We start from the raw sequence: 15681 nt of genomic DNA on the forward strand, positions 1-15681 counted from the left end.
GAGTTCCTAAAAAACATACGTAGATAGGACTGCATTACAGGATGTTTATGTGGTATATTAAGAGCTATATATTATGTTTATGTGGTATATTATGAGCTATATATTATGTGTATGTGGTGTATTAAGAGCTGTATATTATGTTTATGTGGCATATTATGAGCTATATATTATGTTTATGTGGTATATTATGAGCTAAATATTGTGTATATGTGGTATATTATGAGCTATATATTATGTATATGTGGTATATTATGAGCTATATATTATGTACAGTATATGTGGTATATTATGAGCTATATATTATGTATATGTGGTATAGGTCTGTCTAAGACAAGATTTGACAGGTACAGTTGGAGGTCCCAACAAAAATGTAGAAAACAAGAACATAATGATGTTTATGGTAAAAATAAACTAGTTATATTCACTGCTTCTTCAATGGAGATAGTGAGAAATCTTGTGTGATGAGTGATCTTGAGTATTAGAAGGTTAATGCTGTAGCCCCTGGGCTATAGACAACTATAGCTTGATACTGGTCTTTCATACTGGTCTGTGCTCCACAAAAGACCCACTAGCAAAAACATGATGGCCACTCTGAATAGTGACAGGGAAACTGTCACTGTTTGCATGTTTGCATACGTATGTGACTGAGTGACCGGGATTGGATTACTTTGAGGTTGTTGTGTTGTGTGTTTAAAAAATTGTAGACGTTAGACGCCATTGTAACTCTATCACTGCTGTTCTTCAGTTTCCCGCAGAGGAAACCTCAGCGTGGTCTGGCATCGTTTTCCTCAGCCCCACTGACAAGGAACAAGTCTGCTTTCCCATCACATGACCACAGCCATTGAGAAACTCTGTTTATACTTAATTCAAGGGCCAGCTCTGAGCGACCTCACGAGTCTGCCTCGCCTCACAACAAAACAGTTCCTCTCCTTTCTTCTCTTCCCTCTCATCTTCCCCTCTTCTTTAAGTGTGCCCATATGACGGCATCCACACACACACACACACACACACACACACACACACACACACACACACATACATACACACGCACACACACACACACACACACACACACACACACACACACACACACACACACACACACTAACATGCCAGCCAGCCAGAGCTAGGACACTAGGACATACTAGGACATCGTGTGGCTCTCTTTCCTTAACACAGCGTGGTACTGAGCACCATCTGTGTGTGTGTGTGTGTGTGTGTGTGTGTGTGTGTGTAGGGAGACTGGCGCCTTTCAGATACTGTGCTAATCCTGCCCATCAGATCTGTCCTCATTGTGTCTCCTGTGTGTCTTTGTGCCCCTGTCGCCAGCGGGGGGCGACGATCGCGGCCCTCTCCTTACGTAATCTAGCAAGGTGCTCTCTTATCTTCCCTTGGCTCTCTGGGTAGAGATGCACCCGAACTCCTCGGGCCGCTAAACGCTATCGTCTGGCTTCCGTGTGGTCTCCAGATGTGTGTCCTAGATACGTTTCTCTAGCTCTCAACACAGCCTACTCTTATCACAAAGAGTCCCAACCACCGTGGAATCGGGATCTCACATCACAGCTTCCTTTTGTCCGACCTGTTTGAACTTCCCTCGTGCCTGGTTTGAACCAGGCCTTTGTTTATGCCCTTTTTTTTTGCTCGTGTTTGGTTAGTTTGTGTGTTTAGTGGGTTTGTATTTGTGAGTGTGTCTGCCTGGGTTTGTGGATGTGTATATTTGTCTACTCTCAGCTGATGTTGTACACAGCAGCAGTATAAGTGGATGCAAAGGTAGAAGAGGAGTTATACAGTGAAATATGAAATGAAGGCGTTATACTATGAGGGTTGGTTAGCACATGTAAAATACATGATGTTCAGCTGTGATTGTTTCCATAGGCTGAAATATCATCCCATTGAAGTGCATGTGATCCCTTTTTCCTGCAATGAAACGTGTTCCTTAGTCAAGATGGAACCACACAACGTTTAGTGTGGTTGAGATGAAACTGATAAGTGAGTCATAGTCATGAAGTGAGTGGGATTTTGATTTTCTGCTGCACTGCCTTAGACATGGTTTCAATCACAACTCCAAACACCCTCGTCTCTAACAGTGGGCCCTGAGCCTGTGTTTACCTCAGAGTGAGTGACCCTCTTCAGGCTGTAAAGAACTCCTCCCCTGCACAAAAGCAGCAAAAAAGAAAAAAAAAAAGAACTGCAAGTTGCCCCGCAGATAGCCGTCTCCATAGTTTACACAAATCCTGAATGAAAACAGTATTCTTTGTAATCTAATCTGGGAGATGTTGATGGAGCGTGGTTGGGGGTGTGTGTGGGATGGAGGGGAGAGGGGGGTCTCCCGGGCTGCTGGCTCCCTCCAAGGCTTGTATTATGACTGGTGCAGGAGATTGGCTCCTGTGATCCACTGATTGGATAGTAAGCCAGAGGGAACAAACAGAGCAGCAGGGAGCCACAGGCAGGCCCAGAGGGAGAGAGAGTGAGAAGGGGGGAGAGAGAGAGAGAGAGAGAGAGAGAGAAAGAGAGAGCGAGAGCGAGAGAGAGAGAGAGAGAGAGCTATCTGGTGCCGCCATCTTAGGTGCATCTAACCAAGACCACAACTATAACCTTTGACTCTGGCACAAGTTGAGCTAAGGCCTAATTCTCTCTCCGGGTCTCACATTCCTGTGGGTGAAGACATGAATGTGGAGAAGAACTAGATAATTTTTTTTGGTTGTTTTAAGGTAGACTTATCCAAGTATTGCTTATCTGTCCTAGTGTGTGAGAACGATGTTCAGGAGGTCTGCTCCAACTGCCCGGAGGAACATCTACAACCTTTCAAGGACAAGATGGAAGCCTTTGTCCTGTCTGGTGAGTGAGACAGGGACCACAAACACATACAGAACAAAGTAGGACAAAGTAGTAGCACTACATAGTGCATAGCAGTATTCCTAGAGCACGATAGTGACCAGACCTGAGTAAAATGGGTATGTGCAAATGGAGGAAAGCTGATTACTTGCTTGTGCTTTGGCTGTGAATCAGTGAATAACGTTAGATCTGGAACTCCCTAACAAATCTGTGCATTGTCAGTTTGACTAGTTTGACAGTGTTTATTGTGGGTGAACATGGCGGATCATTGTTTAACTGCCCCCCCGCCACTCCCTCTATCTTTCTCCCTCAGTCCTCTCCTTCTCCCCCTCGACTCCCTCCACTCCTTCTCTCTGTCTCCCTCTCTTCTCATACTTCGTTCATAATTATTCCATTGTCTCTAGCACCCAGATAAGAACGTGTACATCCTGTTGCCATAGTGAATATCTGAGGCTGTGTGTGTGTGTGTGTGTGTGTGTGTGTGTGTGTGTGTGTGTGTGTGTTTATGGAGGGGATGGTTGATATCTATGTCTGTAGGGAAGACAGTTGGGTGCAGAGGCTAGGCTAGACAGCGTGATAGGGATCAAGGAGATCTGGCGGTGACTAGGACGCTGCCTGAGACAGTCAGGCCGGCAGCAACGCTCTCCTCCGCCTCAGTGCGCCGCTCTGTCCTGAGCCATACCCCACTGTAGTCACACAAAAGGCCGGGTAGTATGCCTGCTTTTTCACAGTAAACACCAACCAATTTGGCAGCAAGAAAAGACAGATTGTTTTGTAATTGCCTGTAAAACTGTTGTTTTTAAGGAGCAAATTATGTTCTGGCTCCGTCAGATGGGTCATCGGTATTGGAGGCTCTTAGTGCTTTCTCTGGAACACGGACGTCTGTGGTCTGAGGCTACCTCACCATTACTTCAGTGTGAGGACATGTGTGTGGCATTGTCGAATTATGAAACATGTTTATTCCGTTTGCAGCACGGAAAGTATTTGAAGAAACAGAGTCTCAGCTGATGTGTGCACAAAAAAGGTTTGACAACACAATTATTCTCTTCCTTTTAAAATAACAATGTCTGAGATGAAGCAGCGGCCTATTATTAAAAAAAAAAAAGAAAAAAGAATTTGTCTGTAATGCACTGTGGTCTTTTCACTTATATTCATTAATTTCTAACATATGTTTTCTAAGAATGGTCTCACAAGAGAGATAAAGAGGAATGTGATGTTGGACCAGACGGTCAAAGTTAACCCCAGACGTCCCTCTGTCCCGGTTCTGTCCTCAGCTTCCAGGACACGGTGCTGTACTTCGGTCTGAAGCCCAAGACTGGAGAGAACCAGGTGGCGGCTGGTCACTTCTTCATGCTGTGGTTCGAGTTCTGTGTCGACTTCAAGACCAGGTGGAAGAGAGAGAACAAGAACATCTCAAATATGAGGTGACATAGGCGATTTTACCCTCTGAGAGTAGGGGGGGCAACATTTTGACATGAGAAGAAAAAAACAGTTCTGCCGTCCCGTCTATCTATTTACAAAGAATGCCAGTTGTGAACAGTATGCTAATAAGAAATCCATATGACAATTCAATATGCACAACGCATCAAACTTCATCTAGACACCACGAGCATGTCAATATGACTTTATGACCGAGCACTAGGCCATACCCAACATCACAACATCAAACTGCAACTGTGCACGTAGCAGAGCAGTGAGCGTAGGCTATCACACACACAGGCAGTCCTGCAGCCTTCAAAATAGGCTATGCCATGTCGGTAGCACAACAGTAACTAAATTAAGCATAGCTTAACCTCTGGAGCACTTCTGCATTCGATTGCTGCGGTGTCATTTGGAGTGGTAGCTTCTTCATTAGCATTGCCAGTTTTTTTTATTTTTTATGAAGAAGTGGTCAATTGTTTTTAGAGCTCTTTTCGCCATTGTGAGCAGGTTGGCTAGTTGTAGCTTGTTGAGCACTGAGCAGTACAGTAATTTTTTTGCGGTAACAGATCAAACCGGAAATAGTTCAGGTCGACGGACGAGTTGTGCCATTGGTGGATTATGAATAAATATTTTTTTAAAGGTAGCCTAGTTTAAGTAATAAATACACTTTTAAAATGAATGATGACCTAACACAAACTGGTACAAACCACAATTATGTATTTAATAATTGTGTTAATTAGTAAAAAAAATAATATATATTTTTAAAGAATTTCAGCAGAGTTGGGCTGGCCAATCAGGGGGGGGACCCCCTGCCCCCCCTATAAAATCGCCCATGTGAGGTGATCTATGCGCAGGGAGTGTGTAGCCCTACGTAGCTAGCTACACAGGAAAGAAGTGCTCCCGCACACACTACAGTTAACCACTATTTCAGGTTCCTACGGCTCCATGCACAATCCTATTCAGGTCAGAAAGAACCATTTAGGGTTCCAAACAGGACCTCACAGAGCTGAGAAGGGCTCTCTCTGGACAGCTTTATCAGAGGGTTCTTCTATTGATTAAATGAAATGGTTCTATATTGCACCCTTTTGACGCCCCCCCCTCCCCTCTAGACTGAAAGAGGCCCAGCTGTCAGTGAAGAGGATCACTGGAGAGAAGAAGGTGGAGACCAGGAAGGTCAACCCCAACAGCCTGGTGAGAGAGATGGCGCTGTGTCCACCACCATATTCACACTGAGCCTTTAGAGATTACACCATGGCTAGCAGGGCAGCCTCCCCACTCGGCTGAGGGCAGCTCAGAGCCCGCCTAAAAACCTACTAAAAAGGCCTTTGCCTGTTAAAATGGTGTTCCTTTTGATCAGTTGTGTTTTGTTATGTTATGCTTTTAAACTTGTAGCACTCTGAGATTTTTTTTTATGAAAAGTGCTTTACAACTAAAATGTATTATTATTATTATTATTATTACAAGATTACCTTCTCAATTAAAGAGGATAGCATGGATATGTAAAAAGCATGTGTCCTTTTGCCTCTTAAGTGTTGTTTTTTTATCGAAAATTTAAAGAATTCAAACACTTCGCCTTCTGTCCCCTTGTGTGACCTCTTTCCTCTGTGCCTTGACAGAAAGAGAGACTGCGCCAGAAAGAAGCCGGATTGTCGGCTAGCTGAGAGGAAGGAGGAAGGAGAGAGGAGGATATGGAGAGAGGAGGATAAGGAGAGAGGAGGATATGGAAAGAGGAGGATAAGGAGAGAGGAGGATATGGTGTGTGAAGGAGCGAACTGATCTGAACTAGCGGATGATTGCTTCTCTTCTTCTGTCCTTCACCGTGTGATCTTTCCTCCAGTCCGCCTTCATCTGGTTCAGACTCTGACACCCATGACACACCAGCCTGCCCCCTGAGGCCTGCTGCTGGTGGTTGACCCCCGGGGTCATTACAGGCTCATGATCCACAGACAAAAAAACAACCAAAACTTTGACTCACTCAGTTGAGATGCTGATATGGTACTGCTACTGTAACATGATATAGTACTGCTGTAGCATGATATTGTACTGCTACTGTAACATGATATGGTACTGCTACTGTAATATATGGTACTGCTGTAGCATGATATGGTACTGCTACTGTAGCATGTTCAACATTCTTTAGTGATGTAGGCCTATGCATTTCAAGAATGGAGAATTTACCGCCTCATTCTTAAGCACTTTCCTCCTATACTTAGTTTCTCAAATTTCTCTTCAGCTATTACTGTTATTTACACACATTTTTAATGATTTTTTTAAAATGAAATATGTAGATTTGAATAACAGCTTTAGCTCTGTATGGTTTCTTACACTGCATTTTCTAAAGAGATTTTCTCTTAAGATGTCATTTCCAAATGTCTTCCTTACAGTATGTGCCTAAGTGATTATAGCTATAGGTAATGGTCAAAGAAATGTTGTCAAGATATAATAAAATGTGTTTATTCACCAACAATGTTATTTACAATATGTCATATAGATGTCATAGAGTGACACCCCACGGTGCAGGTTGTAAAAAGCTTCTCAAGTGTCTCTAGCTATTACTTTTGTTGACACAAAATATGATTTCTTTAATTAAATATGTAAGATTTGAATAACAGCTAGCTCTGTATATTTCCTTACACTGCAGATTTTCGCTTAAGAGGTCATTTCCAAATGTCTTTCTTACAGGAGTTGCCTAATTGATTGTAGCTATAAGTAATGTTGAAAATTAGTTAATTCCCCAACCATTTTATTTATATTTAAATGTAATATAGATATCATATAGTGACACTTCACCGTGCAGGTGGTAAAAAGCCAACATTCATTGATATTTCACTCAGCAGTGAGGAACAACCGTCTACTCTTATTCCACACAGTGGAAACAATACAGGAGACCCCATTCACGTGAATTTACTATTCCATCTAAACACACGTTCCCTGAAAATGAGCTAGCTTTCCCTATAATTTCTTAATATATTGGGCTATGATTTACAGTGCATACCCATACAGCACGTGTCGTACGCGTTTTGGTCTTCCTATTTGGCTAATAATATTATTTACGTACAATTACGCACAAACATTTACAAGCTTGCAAAAATGCCAGACGGCCATATCCAAGAAATCTGACCGTGTGTCCGCAGACATAGCTGCTATTAAAGACGCTTGGAGAGACATAATTGGATGCTGGATCATATTGCTCGAGCATTTTTTTTACTTTGCCTTTATATTGTCCACACCTTCTTCTCCATTCCTTCTAGGTCAGGGTCATCCCAAATAATATGTATTTTAATAGGTTCCATGGATTTAGTCCAAATCTATGGATGCACACCGGCACTGCTTTACGCGCTGGACCCGTTTTTTCCTGGTGCTGGGCGTTTGCCCGGGGCAGATGAGAGTGTAAGTGATGGTGGAGAAGGTTTTGGGCTTGCAGGTGGAGCATGACTTAAATGCCTCGTCGTCCTTGTAGATGTGGCGGGGGATGTAAAAAGAGTTGCACTGTCCATAGCAGAAACGGTTGATGATGGTGCGACTGAGGCAGCCCTCCGCGTGGATCGTCTGCTTGAGCGGCTGCGTCTTGCACCAGTCAAGTTTGAGATAGCGGCGCTCCGTGACATGCAAGGCTTCTTGACTCGACTCCAACACCTCGTCTGCAGTCGACCCCGGCCCCGTCCCGTGGGCTACAAACCCAGGATGCGGTGCTTGCAGTAATCGTTCCGATTCGTTGGGGTTGTATTTGTATGGCTGGGGAAAGACGCCTTGGAACACACTGGCTCCTGCGCTTCTAAGTGGGCAGGAAAGAAAGCCCACCAACACGGTAGCGGTGAAAATCGAATATGTCTTCATCCTTGAGCGCAGGAAAGAAATGAAAATATGCGATGAAAATTATACAATTCAGAGGAGGCATATTATGAAAAATGCGATGAAAATTATACTATTCAGGAGGTAGCCTATATAATGCATTTACGCATAGCCTTTACGCGCGTTTTATAGGCTACAGCATAGTAAAATAGATCAGCAGAAGTGATACTCAATAGTTACCTTATCATGGGGGACCTGTTGCCTATATGATAACGTCGACTAAGCAGTGGGCTCACTGCATATAAGGTCGAGTATCCCTGAACGATGTGAGTTTTCTACAGTAGGCCATCCCTTGTTTAAATACCTTGGAGGAACACGCCCCCTCAACCGCCCTTCAAGTGATAAACAGATAAATAAACTCAAACCATGTAAAATGCAGCTTACATTTTTTATTGAAGACTTTACAGGAAATGAGCAAGTAGTAACGTGTGGGAGTTATTATATGAAAATGGCAAAGCAATAGGCTACACATTGTGCAAATCAGTACAAGTAGGCCTATTGATTTTGGCTAGTCATTCTGTTAATGAAAGCAAGAGTTGAAATAACATTGACCATCGTCACAGAGTATTATTAATCACAAAAATAATTTAACTTGAGAATTTCCACCAGAGCTAAAGATGACCTATCCTGAAGCACATTTAAAAAAGAGACAGCAGGGTAATTCCACATCTATGATTCGCTGTAAATGTTTAGCGTTTGGATACAAACGGCACCCTTGTGAATATGTACAGTATACTCAAAACACTTGAACATATCAATACTGTATTTGATTAATTGATTGAGCATTGTAGTTGGTCTTGAATGTCATGGTTTAAAGTATGATATAGCCTAATCAACATTATTTTCTCAATACTTAATACAATTTATTTGTGGACATATTTTCAGACACTATTTTCATATACTTTAATCTGAGGGTGAAGTGAGCGCATAGTGGCCACCAAACCCAGTCTGTGTTCATGTTGTGGTCTTGCTAGGGATGGTTTTGGCAGTGGTCTTTTCTTCCTCCTCTTCCTCAGGGTAGTGGGGAACTGACTTCTTGGCGACCACTTTGTCCAGACGCTGACCCCTCAAGTAGGGGTTGACACTCTACAATTCGAGAAGAGGGGACACTTTCTAGTCAATTTCAACAAAGAAGAGTGCTTCGTTTCCGAGCCAAGGCCAGTAGCGGAGGGAAAAACTCAAAACATAACACTCAACAATATGAAATTTGTTAAATTATTGTGGAGCTTAATGTAATATGCTCAAAATCCAGATTCTCTTTTTGTAGAGTAGGTATTATTTTACTAATGTCATTTTTCCCAATTAAGATTCATTAATGCATTTGTCTACATGTGACTTTTCACACAGAAATGCGAGTTTAAAAGTGCATAACACCCTTTGGGGGACAGTATGAAACCTCTAATGGCAGTTTATGTGCTTTCACAGAGAAGCAAACATTTGTTTCTCTCTAAGGAGAAAGACAACGAGGAAACACTATACCCTTTTTCTTCTCTTTGGTCTACCCTTCAGTTTTTGGTACAGCATCTCCTTGTTCTGAAAAAAGCGGAAAAAACAGTGGTGAGAAATAATGATGTTTCCATTGTTTTTCAGCACATTCCTTTATAGTACAGCATATCATTGTCAACAAATAGTTTAAATGCCCTTTTCAGAGAACATCCTTATATGTTTGTCCACAGACCTGCCAAGAGGAGGTTCAGCCAGGAAGAACACAAAGCAGAAAACAATTAAAACACATTCTATTTAAAGTGGTCCTTCTGTACCCACCCACTTGGCCAGGGCTGGGTAGTCGTGCTCTGGGTCAAACAGATTCTGGTGCTTCTGGAACTCTCTGCTGAACTCCGCTGTGTCCGGGGCGTTCTCCAGACACCCGTCGGCTGCTGGAGCAACAGAACCCAGCGCACCCAGAAAGCAGAGAGGACAGGGGGAATCAAAAACACCGGTCAACAGCATCCTACTGAAGCATTTACATTTTAATTGTATTCATTCGGAAGACACTTTTATCCAAAGCGAAGTACATTTGTCATGAAGAGTAAGCGACAATACATAAAAGTACACTGCTCACACCATTGTTCTTGTGTGTAACAGCTGCAGTCTACCTGTCTTTCCTAGTGGGCAGGGGTTGGGAGGGTCGGGGTAGCCATGATCCTCACTGAAGTCTTTGGGGATGTTGTCTCCTGTTAGCTCAGCAACTATGTTAGGGATATTCCCATAGGGACCCAGGTGCTGCAGTCCCTCGTGGGCGCCACCTGGTGGAACAAATACGGTAGGACTTGTTTGATTCGTCTGGACACAGCGAACATGCGTACACGAAATTCAGTCACAAGACCTACCCTGGATGCTCTGAGGACCGACTATGTTGGTGGCTTGGTGTGCGGGGTACTCGACCCTCGGCCGAGCGATGCCCAGTTGCTCCATCACGCCGTGGAGGAGGCGCTGGATGTCAGCCTCGGACACTTGATCCGCCGTGCGGGTGCTGCGCCCCGATGCTAAATCCGTCATACATACTAGAATAGCCAGCAGTGCTGTGCACGATAACCTGACCGCTGAACCCATCTCGACTATGAATAATAAGCATACAAGAAAAATGTTTCAGATGAGTGTGTAATAGGCTATGCACATAATTCATATGAAATAGCCTGGCCTATATGCTGTGATAGACTATAGGCTAAATTATGTAACAGTTTCAGGCATATAAACCACAGACGCGATACTGTTTCGGTTGCCGTGTTAATCTGCATTGTCAGAGTGGGAGTGCAAATTATTTGATGCCTCCTTTAGATATAGGCCTACATGGACCTAGTAAAAGCTACGTCACAGCGCCTCAGCTAAAGAAACAAAAATAAAGGTACGCCATTATGGACATTTACGTCAGGGGCAAACACAGGCCACTATCACCATCCATGCAACGTACAGAAATATACAATTTGCTATTCTCTACAATGCATTGTGGGGCATATCGAGTACAGCGCTCCCAAAAAATGCTGGGTTTGCTAAGGATAATAAATTGTCTTACCTTGTTGCCGGGATGCGTGGTAGAAAAGCTGTGATGCGCGAGGATGCTGATCCTCATTTACGGATCATTAGCCTAGCGGTTGCCAAGGCACCGACACCCACTCACATCTCCTTTCTTATTGGTCGACGGACAAAGCCGACCAGAGGTGGTCATTAGGGATGCAAGAAACACCTGCTCTACAATTTAGCAGAGAAACGCTGCTGACAGGGCCACGCTTTGGAGCCAAACTATTTTCTGAACTGTTAAAAAGCGATGAACATTTTGAAGTTCTAAAATATTTATTAACATATTTTGTAGCCTACATTTCCACCCACTTTACAATGAACACATATTTGCACAGAGGGATATAGGCTACAATATCCTGGAAATAAAATATACAAATATATTTATAAAAACGTTTTACAGTAGAATAAAATCAGGCAGGCCTACAATAGGCTAGCTGATACAGGCTGGTTGCCTGTGCAACTATCATGGCAGTAGCGCTACAGAACCGACCGTCTTCTCCAGGGTGTTCTGTTCAGCTTGGCCAGACCTGTGAGCGCAGGAGACCAGCTAGCCTCCTTTTCTCCCCACGTCAGTTGGAAGGAGAAACAGCCAACCTTCCCCGACTCTGATCTGTAAGGGCATCAGCACAAAACCATGGCATGAAGGAGTGACATCCCTGTCAGCTCTTAAAAGTTCAATGAAAATACATTGTTACCGTTTGAGACTCCTGCTCTGTGTTGCGTTCCTCTCTCCCACTCCAGACGCATCGTGGACGGCCGAGGTCTGACCTACAGATAAGAGAAATATCATGAAGGTGATGACATCATGAACTAAAGTTACACGACTAGATCTAGACATGCACTATTTAGTGTATACAGTATGTGGTTTTTGATAGTCTTCACCTCTTCTGTTCTTTCTTACTGCTGTAATGCCCAAATCTCTGGTGATTATTAAAGTTTGTTAACTTATCAATATGTTTAACAAGAGGCAATCTTGAGAACATTTCATGGTGCACATCTTTCATGACGCACATCTTTTTATTTTACCTTAATTTAACCACGCAAAGCCATTAAGAACAAATTCGAATTTACAATAGCGGCCTGGCCACATCTGCCTCCAACCAAAGTCAATTAGCCTATCATTTATATCACCAACAGGCTTATTACTGCACTCTTCATTTCCACCTACCTGCGTGAAGAGTGTAGCTCCTGAAGACAAGGACTTTGGGGAATGTCTCCAGACCAAGACTTCTCCTCAGGAACTGCCTCTTCTCAGGGGCCGCCCTCACCCCCTGGCTGGAGGGAGAGGGCAGCCTTTGCCTGGATCGCACAAGAAACCGAGGCTTGTGGAGAGCTGAGGTTACTGCATTTTAAAACGGAGAGGGGGGCAAACAATTTTGAGTGATAATTCACTTAGGAAAAAACAAAGAGTATACTGCAGCATACAGCACATTGGAGAGCTTGGTGAGTGTCATGAACTAAACAACACTGAGGATTGTGGTTTATCAATCCCAATACTACCTCCTAGAGTATGCCTGGCTGTGCTCCTCCTCTTGGACTGGTTGTCCACCTCCAAGTCCAACAACACTGGAACACTCTCCATTACAGACTCAGGAACCACACCTGTAGACAGGGGCAGCACCCCTCATCATCATCATCATCATCATCACATCATCCTATACATCATGCAGAAAACGGGTGGCTGCGTTGGAAGAGGAAGAGCCATACCAAACGTGTGGGCATTCCCTATGAGAGTGTTCAGCACCTCTGCTTTCAGGAGAATGGATCCATCCAGTCCCTCTGCTGTGTCGCAGGGGGCCAGGAGGCACGGGGCAAAGACCACAGCCAGGTTGCTGCTGCTCATCTGGTTCTCAGAGCATCTGAAGGAGTGAAGGACGGAATAAGAATGGATTGAGACTGATAGATCAACTTGGATATGAGATAACATGGGTGTGGTGGATGCGGCCAACCCTGCAGAGACCACACAGGGTGCTAGCTTAATCGAATGGTAGTCTCAAGTCGTTTTGTTTGTTGCCTCAAATCATTTGTAGCAGCCTATTTGGTAATTTACACTGAGTGATCACACTGGACCACAGGAGTCTTGCTCTCCTGTATCCTGACTGCGTCTTGCCCTCCCCCCGTTAGTACCGTTCGTCCATTTCTTAACACACACCTGTGGGATACCTCAGAGAGGAAGTTGAGGAGATAGTACAGGAAAGAGGCGTTTCTGTGAGGCAGGAGGCAGGACAGCAACTGAGTGGCCGAGGTCCTCTCCTGCAGGGAGGGCAGCTGCTGGGCCTTCAGCAAGGCTGTGTGGACGTCGGACGGGAACAGCGGCTCAGGGAGCTCTCGGCAGAACTTCTTCAGAAGGCAAGCCACGTCACAGGGGAGGGCTGTGGACAGGCAGGCCTCCCCGCGGTTTAACCTGGCCTGCAACAGGGAGCCACGTTGGAATGTTTACAGTAATGTGTAGCCTACGATTTATAACCTAAGGTTGACTAACTTGTTTGGTTCTTAAACTAAAAGGGGCTAAAGACTCACGTACCCTGAGGGCTCTCTGACGAACAACTGAGCCAGATTTTCTGAACAGTCCCACAGTGTCAACATGTTCCAGTAGGTGTGAGCAAGCGTCCACCAAAAATCTGAAATGAAGTTTCAGGGTAAATTAGCATAGGCCTACATCTACCACTCAGTAGAAAATCTTACGTCGGCTTATTTTAGAATCCTCAATGAATTCAGGGCCCAAAGTAGCTAGGCTTACCGGGGAACACGCACATTAGCTACGCCAAATGAACGCTGTTGTAAACTTTCCAGCGATACTCCAAAAACCCTCGCACCACCTCTAACAATCGTTCTTCGCTTTCTCCGGTAGCTCTCCAGTTCTATCGCATGTTCAACGTGAAGGTGATGCGACACAGCAATACGAATGATGACACTACTTTCAGAAATGGCCATTTTTCAGTTTTACAAAATATTCCAAGCGTGTCAACTTTGTCAAGAACAACTCTAGTTGCGCGCTTACTCAAGCAGCGCAGCCACCTGTCTTCAACAGGTGCCCGCTGTGCGTCACTAATTCACTAATCAATTGTCACTGTGATGGTAATCTGTGTAGCCGCGAGCTCTCGAACAGAACACGGTGGTGGAGGTGAGGCAAACGTCATTAACATAATGCAGCGACCCCAGTTTCGCTACACAGTGGCTTAATGTATGAGTTTGATGATAGTATGCTACTGCATTTGTTCCTTATTGGTTGTTTATTATTATTATTATTATTATTATTATTATTATTATTAGTAGTAGTAGTAGTAGTAGTAGTAGGCTAGTAGTAGTAGTAGTGGTATTATTATTGTCATTATTGCAATCCGCTGTAGGCTAATATTATTTTGTTGTAGCCTAACTATATTGACTGGAAAGCACTTTGGCTCAACCTCCATTGTTTTTAAACGTGCTCTATACATAAAGGTGACTTGACTTATGTAGTTGAATAAACCTTGCATTCAAGTATTCTACTGTTGCCTCCGATCCATAGGTGAATAGAATCAATTCTGCAGTCAATGGGTAACCAATGTAGTGGCCAACAACACTGGGGTAGGCTAATAAGTCACTTATGTTATGTCTTGGTTAAATGGAGCCGAGACACAGAAGAGCGATCAGGTGGTGATCATATTTGCAACCCAGCTAGCAGATTACAGGCGTGTGGCCAGCATGGATGTATTAATAGAACGGCGGCCAGTCGCCCGCTGAAGACCAATTCGGCGACGCACGATCGGTGGGGGTGTGGGGTCAAAACATAAATGATTTGTTCCAGATCTTGAAAGGGTACAAATTTGATTTTGCCAATCAGTACCCTGTTGTGTTTTGTCAGAAATGCTCTCATTGCCTCTAATAAGGACTTCAGTTTTGTGTCGTATAAATATTGTTTCCTCAAACTGAGGATATTATAAATCTTTATTGAGACTAACCAAGCTGACAAACGTCAGGATGTGCTGGATTACATCGGTGTAGGCGACAGAATAGAGGCCTCCTAGCAGCGTGTAGACGATGGCCACTAATGAGGAGAGCCAGATGGAGTAGGAGTAGGGCAGGTCCAGGATCACACTCATTGTTGACCCTATGGCACATACATGCACACACACGCACACGCACACGCACACGCACAGGCACAGGCAAGCAAACACACACACACACACACACACACACACACAAGCAGGTACACAAACACACACATACAGTACACAGGCAAGCAGACACACACACACACACACAGGCAAGCGGGTACAGTACACATGTGAAGAGAGTGCAGAAACATCATCACATACTCCACATATCTGCACATGTCCAATCCATCTATTCATACTGAACCTTACAGCAGGTCTAGCAACATCCTGCTCTTTCTTTGAGGCTCTACTCAAAAGTTAATCTTTATTATTTATAACTTGTATTGCCTTTGGGAGGTTGAACATCTTCAACTGCCTCAGTAATTATATGCTCATCTGTGCTTTCTTTGGTGAGGAAGCTGATGTTCCGCTCCAACTTGAGATCCTGGGTGATGATGGTGCCCAGGAAGTGGAAGAA

The 15681-nt window shown here is 44.0% G+C and overlaps 2 protein-coding genes across 2 annotated transcripts; both read right to left on the reverse strand.

Annotated features, from left to right (window-relative positions):
• Positions 1-7554: 7554 nt before the first annotated feature.
• On the reverse strand, positions 7555-8094 carry grem1a (gremlin 1a, DAN family BMP antagonist; the record flags this gene model as incomplete). Its single annotated transcript, XM_084440035.1, has 1 exon — positions 7555-8094. The coding sequence occupies one exon, from the start codon at positions 8092-8094 to the stop codon at positions 7555-7557; it is 540 nt and encodes a 179-aa protein (XP_084296161.1).
• Positions 8095-9063: 969 nt separating this feature from the next.
• On the reverse strand, positions 9064-15209 carry scg5 (secretogranin V; the record flags this gene model as incomplete). The annotated part of the gene is made up of 10 exons (XM_084440036.1): positions 9064-9195; positions 9874-9983; positions 10206-10355; positions 10440-10582; positions 11823-11895; positions 12296-12426; positions 12840-12986; positions 13280-13536; positions 13652-13748; positions 15082-15209. 10 exons carry the CDS (start codon positions 15207-15209, stop codon positions 9064-9066), a joined length of 1368 nt encoding a protein of 455 aa, XP_084296162.1.
• Between the last annotated feature and the right edge of the window lie 472 nt (positions 15210-15681).

This window comes from Borostomias antarcticus (assembly GCF_949987555.1).
Source record: "Borostomias antarcticus genome assembly, chromosome: 6".
In the NCBI taxonomy this organism is placed as follows: Eukaryota; Metazoa; Chordata; class Actinopteri; order Stomiiformes; family Stomiidae; genus Borostomias; species Borostomias antarcticus.